The sequence below is a fragment of the Thermobia domestica genome, chromosome 1, assembly GCF_964235325.1.
Source record: "Thermobia domestica chromosome 1, izTheDome1.hap1.1, whole genome shotgun sequence".
Taxonomy (NCBI): domain Eukaryota; kingdom Metazoa; phylum Arthropoda; class Insecta; order Zygentoma; family Lepismatidae; genus Thermobia; species Thermobia domestica.
In genome coordinates this window covers 325,519,770-325,544,655 of record NC_137454.1, presented here as the reverse complement: position 1 = coordinate 325,544,655, position 24,886 = coordinate 325,519,770, and the positions used below count along the sequence as shown (strand labels likewise).

The following is a 24,886-nucleotide window of genomic DNA, read 5'->3' as shown; positions in this document are numbered from 1 at the left end:
CGGAACATAAAGAAGAAATAGAAAAAAAAAAAGACATAGCAATAAGATTTTCACAAGCCTTGTGGGCATTAACGCCAGCCATGTTCCCCATTAATCAGTCCTCTATTGACGAGCCTTGCGTGTAAACACAGTTCCCTATGGTTTCTCGTTCGTGCCTCTTGGCTAGGTCATTGTACGACCTTGCGCGTCATTTGTCGCGTACACACATATACATATATTATACAACAAATATTTTGCCCTATAATCGTCACCACCTCCTGAAAGATTTAAAGAATTACGATTCAAAAAAAAAAAAAAAAAAAAAAAAGTGGTGGTAGAATTGCACGATATCCTAGAAGAAGATAGAATGAGTCTTGAAAAATTACCAACTTTCGTGCAGAAGAATGTCTTATTAATTGGTCAATTGTGTTACATAAAAGTGGTTCTGGTAGTTTGATATTTTGTTCTAAAGTTAACGTAATAATCAAATAAAAAAAAAACTACCATCTTCATTATAATAACTACAGGATACTTGTAAAGTTTGCAACTAATTGGAAATTTAAGTGAAGAGTATATTATCTTATGAAGGTGTTGCACCTGGCTGTCGTCATTCTCGAGATACTTTCTCAAACGTTTCATTACGTTTGTTTGCATTCTCTTTAACTTATGAGAATGAAGAGTAGTCATATCAGTGGTTATCCTCCCTCGGTAATGATTCAAATAACGGATTTTTTTTTTTACAACTCACACGTAAGCTTTCGAAATTACGCATTTGAGGGTTGTTCAAAAAGTTTTAAACCTATCGGTCGCAGCAGAATAAGCTTTGTAGCATTGTGTAGTATCATTTTCAACACGTACCTAAAATATAATTATACAACATTACCGGGCAGTTGGCAATTCTAATTTTATGCTGATAATATTACTCATCTGTCCACTGAACATTTATTGCAATTACGTAAATCTCATTCAACTTGTATTTATCTTCAGACAGAGTTATAATTTTAACTGAACTCTTTCAGCTTGCGCTTTTAATTATCTTCAGACCGAACAACATTAATACGTATTACAACATTAATAGTAGGTCGAAGGATGTTCCGTTAATACATAAGCGACGAAATTTCATTTCACTAATACTAAAATAGACTCGCTTAGATGTAACAACTACAGAACTGTACAACAGTATGTTGTATATTTTACTTGTAACAATCGTAATTTATTTGTAATTTTGGGCCATAATGTATTTTAAATGTACACTAGGCAGATTCTGTTAATAGAAGAAGAGAAAGACAATAAACTAATATATTTATAATGTTAATATATAAAAAATATATTCAAATGTTTTTATGTAATCTAATCTTGATGTCGTCGTCATGACAACATAAATTAAATAGAATTATTCAGTTAGTTAAGCAGACATCTTAGAAATTTGTGTAGAAAGTAAACTGTACGCTTCTCATTTATAATTATTAAACAAAGTGTACGAAATAGTAATTTTGTGTGTTTAATTGCTCAATATTAATGTTTAAGAACCAGACATTTATCGTTATAACTGGAGAAATTATTTTTAATACAGATTAAGTTGTACGTTCAACAATGGGATTGTCTTATTATTGGCAAACAGTGACGACGCTAAAGAGGGGACAAGGGAGTAAGAGATCCCTGTGACATCGTCTTCCCCCCAACGACTGCCTCCACATATGTTGTATTATAAGTTCCGTCAAGTAATAAAAAAATATTATTTTCGATATACCCAACAATAGCTGCCCCGCAAAAATGTCTCCACCACCTCTTAGCTTGACCTCCAAGAAATTAAAGCTGACGTCGTCACTGTTGGTAAGGCCATACCTAGAAGGGAGGAGTAAAAATGAGTCAAAATGAACTGTACGCAACAAAGATTGTAAGAATTATATAATTTGTCTTCTGTTTTCTGAAGTTCATGAAAAACAAGTACTTTGCTGCAATCTCAGGGGGGGAGTTATTTTTAAAGTTTTAGCAATGATTAAAAGGGGGAAAGAAAGGGTGTATATAAAAAGGATAATCAGGTAACACTACCATAGTATAAGTTAATCTAAGATTGTGGAATATTGACCTTAGAGAACTTAGGAAAAAATCAGTGAAACCAACAATTCGCAACCACTTAAACCTTGAGGTCCTGCTAACCGCCCCATTCAGCAACCGCTCGCCAAGAAAACGTAACAGGAAGACGTAGATTGTTATAGTAAGCACACTTTGTTGTGGTACTGCTATGAACCTACCAATATGATCTACTATTCCTGATCTTAAAGAATGTATTATTCTTTTGGGAATAAACAAGCAAGAACATTTTTCTTTCATTCCCTTCTGTTCAATTCAATGATCCGACCCTCGTTGCCAATTAGCTAACGTTTCAAGGTAAGACAGGAGGGAGAAAGGGAGAAAGACAATCTTCCAGAGGTGGACTGGCGCCACAACGTCTTCTATTGATTTCTGGGCCTTTTCTTCTTTTCCCTCTCGGAGTCAGTTTCTGAATCTTGCATTATGGAACGACCGCATGGGAAGGTACATAAGTCATTGTTGTCCTTTTGTTAAAACAAACCAAATTGTTGATTTTTTCCATTCCTGTTGTTTATTTATGACTTCATCTTCTGTAACAAGTTCCAAGAAGTAATTATAAAAATTTTAGATGATAATAAAAGTTGAATTGCCTTTAGGGATAAGAAATATTTATTTTCTTCAAGACTTAATAAAGCGTTGAATAGAAACAACGGTACTTGAATTTGTTGGTTAATTTGAAGATTAATGAATTTTCTGGTACCGAGACAATGAAAGACGAATATCTAAGTTTAACGTGGAATCCGAAGAACGTGAGTTTTCACCGCAAATCGAACCCAGGTTGTCTTTTATAAACTTCATTAAATCATCAGCAAATTTAGTGTAAAGAAAAACAAAACTCATCATGTTTGCAGCTTAAAGTTCGTTTTTCATATTGAAGCTATATGAGACATTTTCCTATAGTTCAATGTGGAAATGAAACCCAGGTCTTCTAGATTGTGAGCTCTCTCATGACTGAGCGGTCAGCGTACGCGTCTTTGACGTGGGAGACCCGGGTTTGATTCCCGGTGTAAACTCATCTGGTTCGAATCCATGTCTCAAACAGCTTCGCTGCTGAAAAGAACAAGTTAAACTATAATCCACATCGTGAACGATACTGCTAACCGCAATGGTGCTCAAAATGCAAACTGTTTGCAGTTTACAACCAAAAAATGTGTGTTGTGTGTGTGTGTAAGAGAGAGAATTTCTGTCATCAAATTTTCGCGTAAAATTGGTCACTTAGAGCCATCATATTTTGCACACAAATACATCTTGAGCAGACCTAATCACGTACGAAGCAGTGTTTTCGATCGACTGCAAGGGGCGATCAAAATTTCTGTACAAAATTATACCGTGAACCATAATCCCCATGAGAAAGGCAACCCAACATTTATTAAGGTATTCCAGGTTTCATACCTTACAAGGGGTATTTTGGGAATCATTGCTAGTCGTAATGTATTTCACACAATTCTCTACTGTCAAAGATTTTGCATACATATTATTCCTCTTGTGTGAAGAGCGGGTACTTCTGATGATTTAAAATAAAAATTTTGGTGATTGTTCTGCCGATAGACTCCCGTCCCGATGATATACGATAGTATTATTCCATGCGCAAGAGTGTTATTCTCATACTAAATTTTCACATAAATATGATCGAAATACATTAAAACTTGCATAAATAGTGATTAATATATAAATAAAGTCTCCACTTTGGGTTTACCATTTTTGTTATTCGTGCAGTCAGTTCTACCACTGCAATAATGAGTATTTTCCTTTTGGAATTGTTCTATGAAATAACATGGGATTGTAACTTTGTATGTAATAGGCAGATTGCCTTTATTGTTCATTGAAGTTTGGTGTTCTTCTTATTCAGTACTGAGACTATATAAGACGTGGACTTACACTTTAAAGTAAAATCCGAACCACCTTAAAATGTTCAACGATCTCCCCAAGCTTCATCGTGGCAAAGTGGCCTTTGACGTGGGAGAGCCGGTTCGATCCCTGGCGGTAGCCCATGTGATTCGGATCATACGTTAAGCTGTAGGTTCACGTCTCATATAGCCTCGCTGCTGAAAGAGACGGTAAACTGAAAATCAAACCAATGCTTTCCCACCGGGAATCGAACACTCGGCCCCGCGTTGCGTACTGTCCACCCAAAAGTAGTGCAACTATAGAGATTGTACGATGGAGTTGTCCTATGAAATATTGATTCAATATAAATAAAGAACATCAAAAACTGATAAAGTTTTATTTCTGGAACGCCTTATTTCAAAATTATGTCTAAATCAAACATGAATACTCCACGGGAATCGAATTGTAAGTAATGTTACTGACAAGACAAGAAATAATGGGTTTCTTGTCTCTGTCTCGTGAATTTTGAAGAAGTTTTGTCTGGTCTCGATTTTCATTTCAATTCTTTCTCGTCTCGTCTCGTCTCGATTCTCTGAAAGATTTTATGTCCAAAATTTAAACAATGATTTTATACCTAATTTCACCAAGAAATTACCAGAATTCATGCATGTTACAAGGGATTCATTAAGGATGTCATACAAGAACATTCAAAGTTTATTATTATTAAAATATACTGTTTAATGGCTTTCGTATCTTTAAGCGACGATAAATGCTCTTCATTATGTTCGTATTATTACTTTATCAGTTTTTAAGTCTTACACTATGAATTACGTAACAATACAATAGTATTTGAGATCTAACACATGGGTTAACTAGCTTTGCCCACGAGATTTGAGAAATATTTCGTCTCCTTTCGACTCTAGTTTCGAAAACGTGAAGAGCATCATGTTTCTCGTTTCGTCTGGGATTTGAAAATGCAGTTCTCGTCTCGTTTTTGATATAATAATTGAGACAAGACGAGAAATTTTTCGTCTCATTTGTGAGATAATCGAGATTAGATAACGAATTTCTCGTCTCATTTTTTAGATAAAAATTGAGACAAGACGAGAAATTCCTCTTCTCATTTTTAAGATAATTGAGATTAGATAAGGAATTTCTCGTCTCATTTTTGAGATCTCATTTTTGAGATAATTGAGATTAGATAAGGAATTTCTCGTCTCACTTTTAGATAATAATTAAAACAAGATGAAAAATTTCTCGTCTCATTTTTGAGATAATAATTGAGACAAGATGAAAAATTTCTCGTCTCATTTTCAGATAATAATTGAGACGAGAAATTTTTAGTTACATGGGTAACACCAACTAAACATTTTTAGGGAGAATGACCTAAGAGTTCAACCTCTTCCTTACTTATACCAAGTTTCGAGCCCGCATTAATTTACGTATTCGAGGGAGATTGATTTATCTACAAATTTTTTATTCATCATCTAGAAAGAAGGGCATATTTTTAGGCTTCAAACGAAACGAATATATAGTGCTCTTCTCTCTCGAGAGAGAAACGTGTCCCTGAAATTGAAATTATGGACACAACATAAAAATGTCCTACTTGTGACCCGATCACCACCATAACCGTTCCAAAGTTATTTTTTTCTTTCTTCTAATCGCTTTTAATGTTGTTACAGACATCAGAACAAAAATGTTGATGAATCGTACAGAATAAGTATGCTGTGTCTGTTGTACCCCTTCATCAGACTCACCTGCATCTTTGCTTAATGTGCTGTCACCTTTCACCTTTTTCAAGGTACAAAGTTACAACTAGTGCTTCTCTCTTTTTTCTTTCTTTCTTTCTTATTCTTTATTAACCTTTTCTTTTTTTAAAAAAGGTTCATCTACATCACACTTTTCTAGTGAAACCCTTTAATTTCTGTCAAGCATAAGAACACAGAAAAAGCGAAAAATGATAGTCATCGATCTTAAAGATTGAAGTTTTCCTTTGTTTTCTTTTCTTGCCCTTTTTTTATTTATTTATTTTTTCACAGGAGACGCAATGTATTTATAAGTGCATTAAGTTCACACCTTCGAGAAGATTCGATATTGTTGTTAAGTGTCTTTAATGAACAATAATCATTCTTTAATTTAGAACTTGTTTGTAAGATTTTCTTGTCATTAAGACTTGTAAAGAGAAGATAGAAACCAAGTTTAGCTACTTTAGAATTACGCATCAGGAATCCCAATTATTAAAATGCTTTACATAAGGCTGTTGAGAAAGTTCGTGTCTAATTACTGACGATGTACAGTATGTTACATGTCTTTTCAATAATGTTACATTTTGACACTGATACACAGAATTCAAGTAGAGTTACTTGATAGAATCAACACCTAGATGGCACTAGGGCAAAAAAACTATCGCTTTCTTCTGAAAAAAGACCTAATCCGAAAAGGTAGGCTACTCCAGCACAGTGGTCGCCAAACTTATGAAGCTTCTGAGTTACTATACCGTACCGTCTGAGCTACCATAGCGTACCGTCTGAGCTACCATACCGTACCGTCTGAGCTACCGTACCGTACCGTCTACCAACCAAAAGAACTACCACCTTTTAAAAAAATAATCTTACGTTTGTTTATTGCCTATAAACTTACATTTGTAGTAAATATGAAATCAAACTCTCCAAGTTAGCAAATGTCTAATATTATACAATGTAAAACATAACATGCACAACCCCACGTGTATACAATCAACTGTGACATCAGGCTGACAATGGCAGTTGCGCGGGAAAAACAAGCAGTTGTTGTCGTCAGCGCCCCCTGTCGTTAGCATCAGCTCAGTTGAGGAATCAAGGATAGCCAACCGGAGTGTTGCCGCGATCTACCGAAAATGTCCCCGCGAGCTACTAGTAGTTCGTGATTGACGGTCTGGCGATCACTGCTCTAGCATAACCATATAATAATGTTGGATGAGAAGATATTCCTACAAGTAAATATAGTGTTACCACTTTTAATTCTTCATATATTACATCCAAATCATCAAAGATAATATTTTTAAAAAAATGTTTACATTTCAGTGGCCTGAAACTTTGATTTGATTTTGAATTTATTTCAAGATCGAACTGCAGAATTAATGTTGGAACTTGAGTCCATTGTATTCATGTTATAAATGCCATAATTCTTATAGAACTCCTAACCAGACACCAAGACTACAACTACACCACGAATAAGCCCTACTCCTAAATATGCCCCAATAGATTCAAGCCTCGAAACTAGTTACTTTTGCTATGTGCAGGTATTAGATTAGTTAGATATGCTCCTAATAGTTAGACATACTTCTAACAGTTACATATACTCCTAATAGTTAAACATTCTCCTAGACCTAATAGTTAGACATACTACTCCTAACAGTTACACGTATTCCTAATAGTTAGACATACTCCTAGGCCTAATAGTTAGACATACTCCAAACAGTTACACGTACTCCTAATAGTCAGACATACTCCTAATAGTTAGACATACTCCTAGACCTAATAGTTAGACATACTCCTAGGCCTAATAGTTAGACATACTCCAGTTACACGTACTCCTAATATTTAGACATACTCCTAGGCCTAATAGTTAAATATCCTCCTAATAGTTACACATGCTACGGTCCTAAAAGTAACACATTCTACTTGTAAGCTGGAAGTTATTTTGAGCCTGCTTACATTTCACATTTGAATAACCTAGAAAAAATGAAAAAGATTAGTGATATTTATTCGTTCTTCGTGATCATTAATTGAACAGTGGGAAACATTTCCCAACGTGAGATGTTTGACGGTGCAGCAGGAAGAAATGTTTGAACAAATTGTGAAACAGTAACATCCAATGTCAAACAAAAGAAATGCCTTATTCAAAGTGTAAAAGCTTTGTTAAGCATATTCTGATGGGAGAAACCAGCTCAAACACAAAGACTAAAGCTGGGAGGAGAATCAACGGTAGCTGAGGTGCATAAGAGGATAACAAGAAAGTTATCTCTATGTTTGAGCTGTCATGAGTAAGCATTTTTTCCCCGTTCGCCCCCGATGCGAAACCAATTAAGATGTCGGTCTGGAAAAATCATTAACCCTGAAATTGGCAGCTGTTACAGGTCCATCTAGCCACTTGGAGCGTCAGTGGGGTTAACCTCCGAATCAAAGGTTCCATTGTTGTGTCCATTGTTGAAAGATTAATCGGAAGACGTGTTATCAAATCAGACAGCAGCGCGGTGACTTAAAAAGCAGACATTCTCTGTTATAGCATGTGTCAGTGTGTGTTCGGCTTCATAAGAAGGGGGCGGGGACTGACATAAGTGAGGGCTTCCATATTCACACAGTTTAAGCGCGTGAACTCAAACGGTACAGAGGAGGAACGTATATGTTCACCCCCTCCTCTTCCCCCTACAGCTCCCACCATGATTATGTGAAAACGCAAACTCATCGTTTGAATTATTAAATAATTAATAAAGCGGTTTGCTGAACGTATCTGCATGCATTTACGTGGGCATTAGTCTTTTAAACGAAATAATCCATGCTTCACAAATTTTACATCGTAAATATATTAATTTTACATTAGACATTTTTCACGTTCATGCATATTTCGAGTGTAAGTAAACGATTATCGTTTTGCTTTGCAATCATGAGATACCGAGTTCGGATCTCACTGTAGACTATCTTGGAGCCGCGGGTCAGTGGTAGAGCCTTCACCTCTGGGGCATGGAGTCCCTGGTTCGATCCCAGCTCGCGTCAAATGAACTTTGTGGTGGACAAACACCGTGTGCGTGGGTTTCCTCCCACTTTCTTCATTCTATCATTTTATTCATTTCTCATCACCATCTCCGTCCCGCATAAGCGTGGGACGTAAAACTCAAAGAGTTCATTGCAGACCATCTTAATTGAGATGTTCTAAGGTTTGTGGTGCCAAAGTACCTTTGATATAGGTATAAGCTCTTTGACGCTTTTTTTCCCTAAAATTTCATAGTTTGTATTTTGCACTGTAGAAACCAACGGAAAATTTTCATTATATACAGTAATTAGGTTGTTTTTTTTTTTTTTTTTAACTATCCACCTACTTGCCTTCCTAACTGTAGATAGATTTATTTATTATTTATTTAATCTTTATGAGCGGGGTACCTATCTTAAGTGTCCCGAGTCTATTTTCGTAATTGATGAAGAGTAGATACAACAGCAATTTTTATAATACAGTGTCCCGAAAGAAATACAGCTCAAATTTTGATCGCGTATATTTTTTTTAAAGTAAGAATAATAGAGACATGACTTTTGTGACAACAGTTAGCGTTATCTATGGAGATATTTTGAGAATAAAACTAATGAAACAAATCGTAACGTTGAATTGTAGTAATTTTTAAATAACCAGAAGTGTGATTCAAAAAATATTGCAAATTGCATATATAATCAATTGCGAGGTAATTACGGTAATTGCGAGAAAAAACCAGTTAATTGCGATAATTCTTAATGTAAATGTTTAGTACGCATCAATGATCATCGGATTGGACAAAAAGGGCATGTTATTTTGCAGCGTTTATAGTTGTAAATGCCATTTTTTACGTATTCAAAAAAAAATAAAATAGCGCATTCTGGCAACAATGTTTCAGCAGAAGTACTACCACAGAAGCATGGTCACTAGGGTGGAGTGAAAAGAGGCCAAAAAATTTTTTTTTCGAAATTCGATTTTGGATAGGGGGCAAAAGTTGCATCATATCGTAGTACTTTACCATGGAAAATTTCAATACTCTAAAATAATTTTTAGCCGGGGCGCAAAGGGCCTTAAGTTTGATAGATTTTGAAAATAAGTGAAAAGAGGTCATTTTTTTGAAAATCTAAATTCGAATTCGGATATGGGGCAAAAGTTGCATAATATCGTAGTACTTTACCATGGGAAATTCTAATTCTCTAAAATATTATTTTAGACGGGGCGCAACGGCCTTAAGTTTCATAGATTCTGTAAACAAATACATGTTTATTGGGTATTTATGTAATTATTAGACAGCTCTTCGCTTGAAATAGACTGTAATTTGAGGGTGCTAAGATTCATCGTAGTGTCAGATGGATTTCTAAAGCTATGGAAGTTCATATTCAATGTTACGGGCTACATAAACCAAGAATTCACCACTAAGAGGTGGCTGCCGTCAAGTTCAATCCCACCCGCCCACCAACATTAGATTGAATGTTTCATAAGTTTCATTCACGTCTTCGTGCAAAATACTGCCACATTGTCTCGAAAGTAACCATGTATTTTGTCGAATCAGTTTTGGAACGAATAAGGAAATCTCTCTCTCGAGCCCCACATACTTAAAGAAGCTTCACTAATTATTTTCATTAATCTTACCACTGCTTGCGTATGACATGGTAACTCTGGGATATCAACACATGTATTTTCTGAAGAGCAAATTTCTTGCAATTTGCCATCTGTCACATGAGTCAGTATTGGTGGTTCTGTTATGTTACACTGATTTCAGTTTGAAACTTCTGTGTAATTAATAACCATGAAGTTTAATACTGGCACTTGGAAGAAACGAATTTCAAAAGGTTTACACTGTTTTCGGGATTGGAGGGTTTTATCGGCAGCAAGGATTCGTGTAGCTGATCTGTCGTCACCAATCATGGCAATGAGAATATTCTAAGAATTCGCATAGAATGCATTTCTGAAAATGACTATTGACAGAAGTTGTGTATGGTTCTTGCAAACATTCGCGAAAGTCTTGTGTTCAACAACAAATGTTTAGATCCGTATTTGACAAGATGTTTCAGTTTCACGTTGAACACACTGGTGCATATACTTTTACCACGAACTTTGCAAGAGTTTTGAGCTCCTCTGAAGGATTTGATATTGATATACTGTATATACACACAAGTCTGTAAGCCATTGTTTACCAGCGGGCATGCGCAAGTTTTCCTGGTTTCTTATCTGCTAGGCTCTTTTCACAGTTTCATCTTATGACAGATTGTCATATTTCATACAAGTACCTCTGATCATAACTGAAATCACGCACATTTAGGAATGTAGAAGTTCTGAAGAAATCTTTTCGAAGCCGCACACTGGATTTGTTTCACAATTCACAAGTGATTTATCAATAGGGCCAGAGAAAGTGTAAGAACCAGTAGTTGCATCATCGATTTCTTTTAGTAAATGACAAAGTGGTAGTTCAATGAAATGCAATAAACATATTCCCAACTGCAAGACCCTCCCTAAATGATTTTCGAGCATTCTTAATCACTCCTCCTTTTGACTCCACATTAGTATTAGTGCCATCGCAGACGATAGGTACCACATCTGATAGGTCCACATTATTTTCTTGTATTTCGCGGCAGATGGAACTAGCAATATTCTTTGCTGATGCTGATCCGGTCAAAGAGGCATGGCTGGGAAAATCGTTACGTGGTTCTTCAAGGATACAATAATGTTCTTCCATCTTCATATCTATGTGACTTTCGGACATCATGAGTGTTTGATCTTTCTTCCCATCAAAATAGATGGCATGAGGTTTCACTTTATTAGCAGCCTCTTTAGGTTTTACACTTTTCGATTCTCTTTATATTTTACTTCTGTCAATTATGTTTTGCGACTGTTCTGGACTCACAATATTAAACTCTCCCAAAACTGCAGTAGCAATTGCTGCAATTTTTCTTCTAGTCACGCCGGTTTTCACCTTCAATTTTGCTAATTTTGGGAGGAATTTTCTCATTTGCGTGCATCCAATCAGTGATTGCTCTCTTGTTTTCTTCAAAGAATACCTCCAACTAAAATCAGGATCTCCTCCAGCTTCAACGTGTTCTTTATTGCCTTCCTTTCTTGTTTCCGAAGATGAAGAGGAATCTGAAGATTGTTAATGTAACTGGTAGAGTATAATACTCTGGTTAAAATCTTCACCGTAAGATCGCTTGCTGGCTTTCAGTCCAAGTGACTTCAGTATAACCGAGTGTCATTTTTTTACACACCACCCAGAGACGCAACTAGCCTAGTTGTCACCCAAGGCAAGAACTCGGGTAGCTCCTCTTCCTCCTGATCAACCAACCAAAACGCTCCCCAACTATAACTGATATCGGCATCATACAGTAGTTTTCCTATTTCATTTTTCCTTCAAGTGGTAAAGCTTGACTTCAAAACTGCAGTACATATTTTTTTTTTAGTACAAGATAAAACACCAAACTAATTAGTATCTGATTGACAAATAATTTGAGAGTAGCAAGCTTGACATATTCTATAGACTTATAATAATAACAGTAAATCAAAATGTTTCTGGAATTATATCGGGACGTGTGTATGGGTAGAATGAATCAACAATATGTTGCTTTAGAATAAAATATTTAATTATGACAAACAGTCAAACTGTTGTCCCAAGTATTATACACGGACATTTTGCAAATCTCTTAAATCGGTAAGTTAAATGAAAACACAAAAAGCTGGAACTAAAATTGAACTTTTCAGGCTTTTTTTTTTTTTTTTTTTTTTTTACAATGTCCTCAAATGATTGCTTTGAAGCTCAAAAGATAATTTATGCTCTACGGATATGATCCTAAGTTGTCCTGTTAACTTTCTAGGTTTTTTTTTTATGATTTTTAGTTGCTAAAACTTATGTCCTTGCCTTATAGTGAAAATAAATATTTGCCAAGTTTGTGTCCCCCATTTCGTCGCCTGGAGCACAAGCCCCATTTGCCCCCCTTAGTTACATCAGTCACCACCCCCCAGACCATTATACTACTGACAACACTGCCAACAAGTTCATTATAGAATATCAGAAGGGAACTGTTATCAAATAGCAAAAAAACGCTTCTTTATGACAAACTCGCAAAATGCTTATAGTTGATCACTTTTCTTCTTATTATTCCCAAATTTCAGGGCCATTGCGCTTCGGCTAAAAATAATTTTAGAGAATTAAAAATTCTTGTTGTTATTTACTGATACAGGATGCTTCTTTTGCCCTGCATCAACAATACAAATTACAGTGTACTTTCAGCGAAGATTTGCTAAATATTTACATAGAAAATGGAAAATAATTTGCAAAATCTGAAATTTAAGGCCCCTTGCGCCCCGGCTAAAAATTATTTTAGAGAATTGAAATTTTCTTTGGTAAAGTACTACGATATGATGCAACTTTTGCCCCCTATCCAAATTCGAATTTCGAAAAAAAAAATTTTCGCTCCACCCTAATGGTCACCCGAATAAAATTTTCTAGGGTGGAGGGAATCATCTCCCTGATTGCTATATTAAGTTAGGTAATTTTTTTTTTATTTCTATTAAGAAAATCTTAAGAAGTTTAATACATTTTCCTGAGCCAAGGGGGGCCCGGGCGCCCATGCACAGGAGTAACTTATCTTCGCACATGTTGGGCAATGTGATTTATCAATAAAATAATACATTGAGTTTTTGCAATGGAGATAGACAATAGTTAACATTTTTATATGAATGTAATACAGAATATGATATGATGTTAGATATTACATATAGAATTATAATATTATTTTAATGTTATCAATCATTGTTTAATATCAGCCATATTTCTTGCTTTAATCAACGAATGAATAATTCATGACTTTTTTAAGTACTGAAAAGACAAATTTCTATAGGGGAAACAGGGGCAAATGTTAAGAGTCCTCGCCTCTGGTGCGATTGATCCCTGGTTTGATCGAAGTCCACAGGAGTTTGTGGTGGACAATATCATTTCCGTGGATTTTCTCGGAGTTTTTCCTTTCCTTCCACATTATCATTTCATTAAACTTTCATTAACCTCCCATCTCCTTTAGCCTAAAAGGCATAACTGTGGGACATAAAGCTAGAAATTTCATTGTATTTCATTTCAGATTATTATAAAACTGGTAACTTAAAACTCTGTTTTATAATGTTTTTTGTAACATTGGGATTTTGAAGGATAAAGTATACCGAAACAATGATCGATTGCTTAAGAGATATATTGTATTTTTTACGTATTACAGTCACGACAACAATACTAAAAGTGAGTTCTCTATCCATGAAGACACGATGGAACCCCTTTTTATAATTACAATAGTTAATTAGTCTACAATGGACGATAGTTATTTAGTCTACAATTATTTTTCTTTCTTTCTTTACAGTTGTCATGCACAAAGATAAAGAGGACGGTCTACATCACGAGCCTCAGTTTAGGAACCGCGATCTCACCACGTATGATCATACTATGCTGGACGGGGAGATGTTCCTACAAGTAAGTATAGTATTATCACATATACATTACATCCATATTTTCGAAGAGTATATATAAAATATATGTTAAAAGATAAGTTGATTCCATGGTATTCGTATGTTCTAAATGCCATGATTTTTTTTATAAACCTGCTAACAAGATTGTAGTTTTTCAACACAAAAATGATTTTATTGTCATGTTAGTGCAAAACAAAAAGTACAGTTATATTCCCAAATGACAAATCTTTTCTATCAGAAGGTTTGTGTCTCTAGGTCGGGTTTCAGTGGACATTTTTCTTTATTGTTTTGTATCACTTTTTCACCTATGTTTCAAAAAGTGTTATCTACTCAAGTTTTTAAATACAGTTCTCAAAGATGGATAGACGTTATGATTTCTGAACTTTCTGCTGATTCATTTATCAGTAGTACAATATTATTGGCGTTTAACAACAAAATGTCCAAAGGTGAGACATATGAAGCGTTCAGTGTAAAAGGAAATCAAGTACAGTTACCAAAGTTATGGAGAAAAAAAGGGACAAAGTATGTACGGTATAGTATTTGTCTTGAACCACTAGGTTTTAGGGAAGAAATTTAATGTATGGGAAACTGATACGCATAATATGAGTAACTCGGTCACTCAGATTACTGTATGATTTGGTCAATACAATGCTTAGCATAAGAAAATATCATATACGTATCGTACAATGTTTTAAAACAATGGTGAGTTGCCAGATTTTATTAGCAAGAGTATGCATGCTTAAGTTAATGTTTCTTTTCATTTAAAAAAAATAAAAATAAAACGGTATCCTGTCAAGTCTATATGATAAATTGTTATGCGTCAAGTATACTTCTTCCCCAGCGTATCTCTTCATTTCATTTCATTTACAAGACAAGTGTTTGATTGATCCGAGCCAATTCTTTATGTCAGAGAGACTGCATCAAGCTAATGAAAAAAACGGCTTCCCTTTCTCCGTTCAATATCTATATTGCTAACTAATGCTGTTGATATGGTAGCTTTATAGTCCGTGTCTTTTATATTACTTTCATTTTGAATCAGGACAATTTTCTACATTGATGTTCAATTTCAGTTTTTTATAGTAATATTGAAATTACTTTCTTTTACTTATCTTCTTAAAAGTTAAGATTGTCGAGAAAAATGGTTACTTTATAATCTGAGTCAGATTGTACCTTATCGATGATAATTGATCAAGTAATGTCATCTTCAAAATATTACAAATATTATAGCTTAAAATATCTGCTGCTTAAAAACAAACCGAATATATCTATTATTTCTCTCGAAATTTGGAGATAAACATTGTTTTTAGGATTTAATTAAAATGTTTCCTAAATTTATTTTCATTCATGTTTTCTTTAGAGTTCAGAAACTTTTATTAAATATTAGCGTCAATTACCTGCTTCGTTGGGTTAAAATAAGAAAAGTTAGTAATGTGTTTCGTTAGTCAGGTACTTTTTATTATTACTGAAGCACTTTCTGATATCGATCATTTTTGATCATTTCTATATATCTCCCCTTCCCTCTCCTCAGGTTGCGGGGCTGAATTCGGATTTAAACGGCATCGGGAGTGTCACTGTTCATCTCATTAACCCCGAAAACTATGGATTCGACACTAATATCGGTCATTACCTATCATTTGTATATATATGATATATATATATATATATATATATATATATATATATATATATATATATATATATATATATATATATACCCACTCCCCTCTCCTAAGTTGCACCGTCAAAGTGAAATGATATAAACCATCACAGGTCCAAACCTCACCTATGTTGAAAATTTGATCGAGATCGGTCTGGTGGTTCAAGAGTTATTAAGTCACAAACATAGTCACATTTTATTTACATATAGATTTAATTTATTCAATGCTAAAATACTTTATAATCATTTTTTTATTACTTTCATGACTGGTACACTTAAAACTCTTTCATAACAACATACTTCACAATTATCAGTATTTCTCAATTATTCTAATAAACTATAATCTCACTAGATCCGTTCTTACATTGAACTAAACTTTTGTCCGATTACAAATCTACAACTAAACTTTAATCCGTTATTCAAATCAACAACAAAAATTGTACCTAGCAACATAAACCTCTTTTTCATCTTTTTCTTCCTTAGCTAATATCTCATTATTTTCTCAACACTTCTAACCTATTTTTGTAAACTTTTTTTTTCATTAAACCAAAAATATGTTGTTTTTAAGTAGAACATTGTAATTTAATATTACAGAAATCTTTATCAAACATTGCTTTTCAATTTTTTTCTCATGTATAATTCTTGACAATTCTCAACCAAACTTACAATACGGTATTTTTTTTTATTTCAAAATATTTTAGTCTTTGTAATCTATTAATAATAATATAAATATAAATAGTAATAATAAATAAAGTAATTTAGACTTTATAATCATGTGTCTAAGTGCTATATTGTCCCTAAGTGCTTAGTAGGTACACGTATGCATATCGAAAGAAAGTGAGACTGATTTTTAGAATATTATGACTAAACTCTTACAGCTATAATAGAAGTTGTCCTTCATTTTGGAGGAAATATTAAACGCAAATTTGGACATTTTATTGATTGAATATAAGAATTCATTTTGCAAGTAGATTTATATTAATTTCAAAACTTTTTTATAAAGCTCTAACAGCGCTCAAGATCGAATATGGGCCATGGGAGCACCTACACATCTCTCTAGACTTGATTCTATTCTCAACTTCTTTATCTCTATAGTATATTTTTCATGTTCCCGCACTTCAAATATTACCTAAAGAGGAACTCTTGCGATATCTTAATAATTAGACTCCGGGAGTACACAGAAATAACTCTGACCTGAAATTTCTTCATAAAATAGTCAATGGAAACTTAAGATCGGAAACATTACTTCACGAACTATCCTTATGTGTCCCTCCTCGCATAACCCGAAATACTGACCTATTCCATCTTGCCCGCCCTAGGTTGGCAATTATACAGAGGTATCTTTTTTACAGACTATCGAACTGTTATAATCATTTAACAACTGGTGTGGACATTTTTTCGAGCTCTGCGGTGTTTGAAAGAGCAATTAAACGAGTTTTGGCAAAATAATATTACTTTTGCACTATTTGTTGACACTGTTTTCTTGTTGTTGTTGTTGTTTTGTTTTGTTCTTTATGTTTGGTAACATTTCCTTGTGTAAAATGGCAAAGTTATGCTGTATCTGGAAATTTGTTCAGTAAATAAATAAATAAAATTTTAAGGTAATCAACTTATCGAGTAAGACATCCTCGAAAGTTTGAGGAAGAATAGCATTATCTACTAATAATACGAAAAGAAACCAATATTCGTTTAATAATAATGATAATAACGCAAAGTAGAATTCAGTTAAACTAAGAAAAATAAGCTAATAAATAAACGTAACAAAAACGGAAGGCTTTGCGAAGAGATTTACCTATCTATTAACTGTATACATGTTTGAATATACCTCACTTGAACAGCAAGTTTTGTTCACGCACGTTGTTCTTGTACGTATACGTATATTTCTTTTAAATGGCTTTAGTACTGTATACTTTACTATAATTATTTACCGTACATAGATAAAAACAAACTTCATTCCCTGCTTGAAATACTAGTGTTGTTAATGGCGGGTGTTGACCCAGTTCGATTGGTCTGCAGTTTACCTTATTGCCCTTCTGATAAAAATCATTGGTGTTTAAAATCCTCTATCTACAACAGTAAAGATAGGCAAAATAGATAAGTGGGTACTACAGTGTAAATTCTTTCAAATTTTATTAAGACATTTATTTATTTTATGACCTTTTAAAGCAATGTTGTTGCAATTTTTGAAAAACTTATTTCTTTGCAAATAAAGTGGATAATTAAATTTTACTACAAGATACGTCATGATTATTATCCAATTATGTACTCAGAATGAAGAATGTTATTGCAGCTTGTACAGTCGTCGGGAAAAGTATCTGAATGTTCTTTTCTAACCCACTTCACAACGAATGGACCCAATGTTCACTTTTAATACTAGGAATTTTGATTCGATCTCAGAACACGTGAATTTGTGGCGGTATCGTCGTATCTTTGTTTTTCTTTTCAGGATCTGCTGTTTCCTCGTAATCTCTTCATTACACCAATTCTTACATTATCTTCCATTTTAATTTATTATCTGTCTCCTACAGCCAATAGGCTATAACCATGGAACGTTTTCGTAATTCGTTTCTTAATTAATCATAATAGTAAATCTTTAACATGTCGTATTTAGGTAGTATAACTTTCAGGTTAGTCATATAGCTTACCATATTGGAGTACATATCGCTATGCGCACGGGACATATTATATGCAATGCATACCTATACATTTTCTAACTAATCCTATGGCCTACGGAACCCGGAGGTTCAATGCCGCGTTCACAAAATCTCTCCACTGACTTCTATCCTTAGCCAACTGGATCCAGTTTCTACTTTATATTCCTATTTCTGCGAGATCCATCTTAATATTGTTCTCCTATCTGCACCTAGGTCTTCCTAATGGTCGTTTTTCGATTAGTCTTCCAGTTAAGACTTTGAAATCGTTCCTACTTTCTTCTATCCTAGCTACATGACCTGCCCACCTGAGCCTCCTACACTTGATGACCTTAACAATGTTTGGTAAATCGTATGCATTATGTAGTTCGTCGTTATGAAGTTTCCACCATTCCCCACTCCCGTTCCTCTTGGGTTCGAATATTCGTCTCAGGATCTTGTTCTCAAATACTTTCAGTCTATGTTCTTCCCTCAGAGTAAGCGACCATGTTTCGCAACCATACAGAATGCCGTACAGAAAATACCTATATATTATGCAGCTAAAATAAATTATATTTTGTGTACTTTATGGTAGGTGAAGACTAGAACATTTCCTTCTCTTGTTTCTATTATTTTCGTCGATACCACTATTTTAGGAATTATTTTTAAAAAATTAAATTTATGTTTTAAATAATGTGTAAATCAAATTACAATGTGAAAAATATTTCCAATTTAATTTGTTTTCAGTTCGATGTATTAATTACTTACAGCGTTCCATGTGCTAACTATAAGACTTCATATGCTTTGAACAATATATGTATAGTTCATGCGTGACGTTATGTTAGAAGAAAAAAAAATATGTCTAAAATGTCTAGTAATAAAAAAGAAGAAATATAAAATAAGATTAAAAAGCAAGCGTTGTTGCGTGTCACGCTAAGTAAAGGTGATGATAAAATAGTTTTTAAGGTTTTAGCTATATTAGGTGTCATATTACGTACACACGTTATATGTATGTATATAGACAATATTGTTTTTTTTCTCTGTTTGATGATAGTTCTTTTTGGTCACGTGACTTGGGAACAACGGGAGGAAAAAGAAGAAAATCTAGAGAAAAGTGTTGGCGGTGTCAGGTACAAGTCACTTTACTTTTTGGTTCCTTCAGCGTCCCTCTCCCGCGTGCGCCCCGATTTAAGGACCCCTACTACCTCCTAAACACCAAACCAATTACGCTATATTGAGTCATCAACATCTCCCAGGTTCTTAAATATTAATTAATCGCGGTCAAGTCGTAATAATAGTTGCATGCCAATACGCCATTTGTCTTCGACTCCACTGGAAGAAGAGATTGCCAACATTTTTCATTGGTCGATTGATACAAATATATATATACGCATAGGTATATTTACGTGCATATATATATACACATACGTGTGATCAATGGCTCATCAATCTTGAAGGTGTGTTGTATGTGAAGGGCGTCCGGGGAGAGGGACATTGCTTTTGAGACACTAACATGCAAACTACACTGGCGCGGGAGACAGCAATACCTTAGGAAGACAAGCGGATATAATGAACATCTTTATAACGCATGCGCTTCATCAGAATGTACTCTACTCTTATAACTGTTTTTTTTTTTTTGTATACACCCCCGTCTCCCCCAATTCTTCATACGTGTAAAGAGTTTACTCTGGATCCGGTCAGTCTTTCCCACGTTAACGTACAAGAATTATCTACGTGTAATAATGAGCATTCATGATAATGTGCAAAAGAGATATCACTGTACTGTATGTTGAGGCATAGATCATATACTAGAGTTATGTGAAAACTGCTAAATAATAAGAAAATTAACATATTGTCAGATTCACATGTATACAACAGAAGTTTATACATATTATATAGAAGAATGTAATGCATAGTATATAATGTTGATGATTTTGTGATCGTTCTGTGCAACCTCTTATTTTAGAAAAAAAAAACGATTTGCGGTGAAACAATTTAGAAATTCAAGTGCCATCAACAAACTTTAAATCTTACATACTTTTTTGCGTTTCTTTCTATCTAACTATAAATAATTATGAACAGATACAGGTATTTAGTGCATAAGATATCAAATGAAGCAAACGTTTTACTACCCTTGGCATAATTTCAAAGCAGTCTCTTCGTGAATGTAGCCGTTCATGATTTCGGTAGCCAGTAAAGACAAAATAAATATGTGACTACTTTATAAGTTATGAAATCCTTATCTTTTGGAATCGCAAACTACGTCTGAAGGTAATTAAAGCTAAGCAACTTAAGCTCACTATTTTAATATGGCTTTTTAAAACACAATTAAAATATTTTTATTTTATTTTTTCTTACCAAGAAACACTATTTACTTATATTCATTCATTATTTTTAGTGAATATCGTAAGTATTCAGGAAGGTAACGGAAAGTAAATCGTAAATTTCAAATGGGACTTAACATAAATGTTTGTTCCTGAGTTAAAGTATTAAATTTGAATCGTAAGATTAGTACTGTACATTATGCAGACCTTAAACTGAATCTGCACCAAATATTGATTAGCGGGTGGAACATGGGGTCAATAACATTAACTGATACGTTATTGATAATCTATTAGTTGCCGATTACGGAATGTGAGACAGGTAATCCATTTCCTAAGTTATCATATATTCCATAACTTCCTGCCAGTCAGCGAAGACATCAACGTTCATCGATCAAACCACTGACAAATTTCAAACAAAATATTTGTGTATTAAGTATAGAATCAAGGATTGTTAAGGAATTGTAATTACTTATTTAGGAATCTTGAAGTATCCAAAGCTAGTCACCTATTTCTACTAATCCTCACTTGACACAGAATTTTAAACTTCTCTTTTTTCGTAACTAGTGGAATTGAATTGCTTTGAAAATAATGAATACAAAGAATATATTACGATTATATTAGAACATTCCATTAACAAAGTATATGTATTTGTTAATTTTAGCATTAACTCTAATGGTTAATAAGGACTTGTATATGTAAATATCATTTAAATGTATTCTACTTACATTATTGTTTGATGATGTAACTAACTACTTAACCAAATACTCATTTTCAAGTATGTCTTGTTCAAAACAATCTTGCTACACACTTATTTTTGCAGCGATAGTCTCGTGATCGTTAGCAGAAAATTATAATATTATGGCTTATAGAAAAACATATCTGAATTATACAAAAATGATTTGCACTATTTTCATTTAATTCCTTACGTGGATAAGAATAAATGACTTTTGAGAGATGAGTGACGAAGATTATTTTTGAACAAGACTGCACCCTAACTAATGCTAGCACTAATACGTGTTACAAGTCTAAGTTAAAATTGAGGTTTATTGCTAAAGCATCTCAATCATCTACCGAAGATACAAATATTAAGTATTCATATATTTCTTGTTCCACCATTATTAGGATATTTAAGTTACACTTTTTTAAGCTAAAAGTTCATCAGTTATTATTTATTATTATTTATTATAACAGTTATTATTTACAATTTTTGTATACAGTCGAAACATATAACCAAGGATTGGACATCCTAAGTACACCAAAGCTTACATACAATTAATACCCTAAACGTTATCTTCAAGAATTATAATACAATAATTCAGGCATTCATGTGTTCTCTTGCCAATATCTCTTCAAATAGACCTAAATAGAAAGCATTCTCATTATCATCTACTAATATAAATAAAATACTTTATTTATCTTTTAGTCTCGTATTTATTTTCTGTTTAGCATCGTTGGAAACAGTTATGTTAACTTGTTACAAATCTAAATCTAACGTAAACTTGGTATTTGCACATACAGTACTTATAAATGCAATTTAAGTGTTAAAGAGAATTTATCGAATATAAATTATAAATATGGTACCAAATACAGATTATATGACTCGGAAAAGACCGGAATTTTTTGAAAAAAAAAAGTTTTTTTCGGAGCAGTACGTTCCATCCCCCTTTTTCCAAAAATAGCTTTTAGTTCCTGCATTCTGAATGAAAAAAATGTGAAGTTAATCAAGGACAATCGGTCAAAGAAAGAGGGCAAATCAGTGGACGCAACGGGTTCTAATTCGAAGGAATTGTTTGTAGAGCAATTGGAGTAATGTTCTACGATAGAAATGTTTTATTAAAGTTTAATATCGTTAGCAAGAACTATTCTGAAAATGTAGTAGTTAAGACATAGTGGAACAGGATTGTCATTTAGAACTTGTATATAAATCAAAACTTCAGTTTATATGGAGTTTAAAGCACCTTTAATGTAGGAGATTACACGGAACAAGTAAGTCTATCTATCTAGATACGTAGCAATTATTGAAACTGTTAAGATTTGAGCGGGAGAAGGTTAAAACCTCCATACTAAAGTTTCCTATTTGAAATTTATTGACACGATACAAAGAAAGAAGACAATAAATTCTGCAAATAATACATTTTGCTACCATGTTAAACTAACATCATACTCAAAATGGCCGTTTATGTATTTATTTTTTTAAACTGAACTTACATTAAGTTTTTTTTTAATAAAACATCTGAAGTTCACAATAAAGTGTTTCCAGAATGGAGAACAAGATGTAAGCGAAATTCTACTCTAAAACAAATCTGGGTTTGCATCCATGTCTTGGTTTATAATAATTTTACTTAGGTCTCATTATGTAGTGTCTTGCATCAACCCGTAGCGTTTACTTTGCGATAATCAGCATAGGAGTTATAATTTTGGACTTTTTTGCGTTCCGTTACGATCCACACATTTTACGAAGTCTGATACGGGATGAGATCCTTTGGCTGCCAGTTTGAATTTAGGCAATCATATAATAACACGTAACAAGATGTACAACTTTCAGGGATCTTGATTAGGTGCCTTAGGAAACCAATGTGGTCTTGGTGATATGTGGGTTACATAATTTGTTGGCCACCAGCTATATGCAAGTTTGGAAACCAATGAAGATAGCCAGTCTGAACTGAACATAGGGCTCATAAGTAATGAATATTTTAAAGGCAACTTTTTAAAATTGCAGAATCCAGTGCAGGAAAACAAAGGTGAAATCAGAATCTGGTATCTTGAATAAGTAAATCATAAAAGGTAAAAAGAAACAGACATTTTCCGTTTTTTTTTTTTTTTTCAAAAATTCACTTAAGTTCCTCCCATAAGGCCGGTTTCTTCATCTCTAATATCAAGGTAATACACAACTCTGCAAACACTAGTTAAGTGACGGTTTCGATACTATATACACATCACTATATACATCAAACATAAAGATACTATCTCAGTATATTTAACTGACACAGTAATACTGAGGGTTTCTTTACCTATCAGTACATTCATCAGTAGAAGTTACTGATTGTTTCGATACTGTATCAGTATATTTACCAGACCTAAAGAGACTGACTGTTTAGACATTTATCAATATATCCATCAGACACAAATATACTGACGGTTTCGCTAGTCCATCAGTATATCCATCAGACGCAAAGTTACTACTAGTTTTGATACTGTAACTATATATTCACCAGACAAAAATATTCATGGTTTCGATAGCATGTCAGTACATTCATCAGTCATAAGGTTACTGATAATTTCGATATTGTAACAGTATATTCATCAGACATAAAGATACTCACGGTTTCGATACTTATCAGTAGATTCATCAGGCACAAAAATACTAACGATTTCGATACTGTGTAGTGCGTAAGTATACTCATCAGACACAAAGATATCGGCAGTTTCGATAATGAATCAGTATATTCAACAGGCACGAAATTGTCACGTAGCTCTAATTTTTAGAGGAGTTGTGTATTGCTTTGTTAGTGTACTTTTGCATTTATGTTTGATCACATCATGTACGTAATATGTTTCAATCCACTTTTCTTACCTAAATGGCTTTGTAAACATTAATTAAGTCATGACTATTTGGTAGTCATCGGTTGCTAACATGCAATACAAAGATAAGACATAATACTTCGAAGAAAACTGCTGTAGAAAACGGTTAATTTTTAACGTGGAGTAAAGCAATTTACACTTATAACAATGGACACTTTCTACTAAATGTTATATTAGGGACAGTATATGTTTATCATATCTATCAGGGGAAGATGACAATATAACTAACTGAGTATCTTTTCTTCAAAATTTCCAAGAAATGTTGATATAATACCACACGTATTTAATAATATACAGAGTAAACAATGCACCACTAGACAGATAATAGAGCTCAGGTCTAAGTTCAAGTAGACGATGAGTTAACCACAACGCTAGCTAGTCCGCTTCCTGAAGAACCATACATTCTGTCACTCTTGAAGTCGGTTGCAATTTAGACACTGCGCTGTCCAAGCTCAACAATGATTCGAATTTTCTGAAAAGTCTTCCATCGATTCTTCATTAAACAATAATTCCTTGTATTACACTGAATAAATGTAATTAATTATCTTCGTATTAAAATTTTGGATCAATTAACGTGTTGAATTAATAAA

At 33.7% G+C, this 24,886-nt stretch overlaps 1 protein-coding gene across 6 annotated transcripts in view; it reads left to right on the top strand.

The window, feature by feature from the left end:
• Positions 1–24,886, top strand: part of ss (aryl hydrocarbon receptor spineless) — a 424,929-nt gene that overhangs the window by 269,274 nt on the left and 130,769 nt on the right. For all 6 annotated transcript variants that reach the window (XM_081729337.1, XM_081729356.1, XM_081729307.1 and 3 more), the window contains one exon: positions 13,998–14,107. In XM_081729337.1, the coding sequence (XP_081585463.1) occupies positions 13,998–14,107 (110 nt within the window). The remainder of the gene's footprint in view (positions 1–13,997; positions 14,108–24,886) is intronic.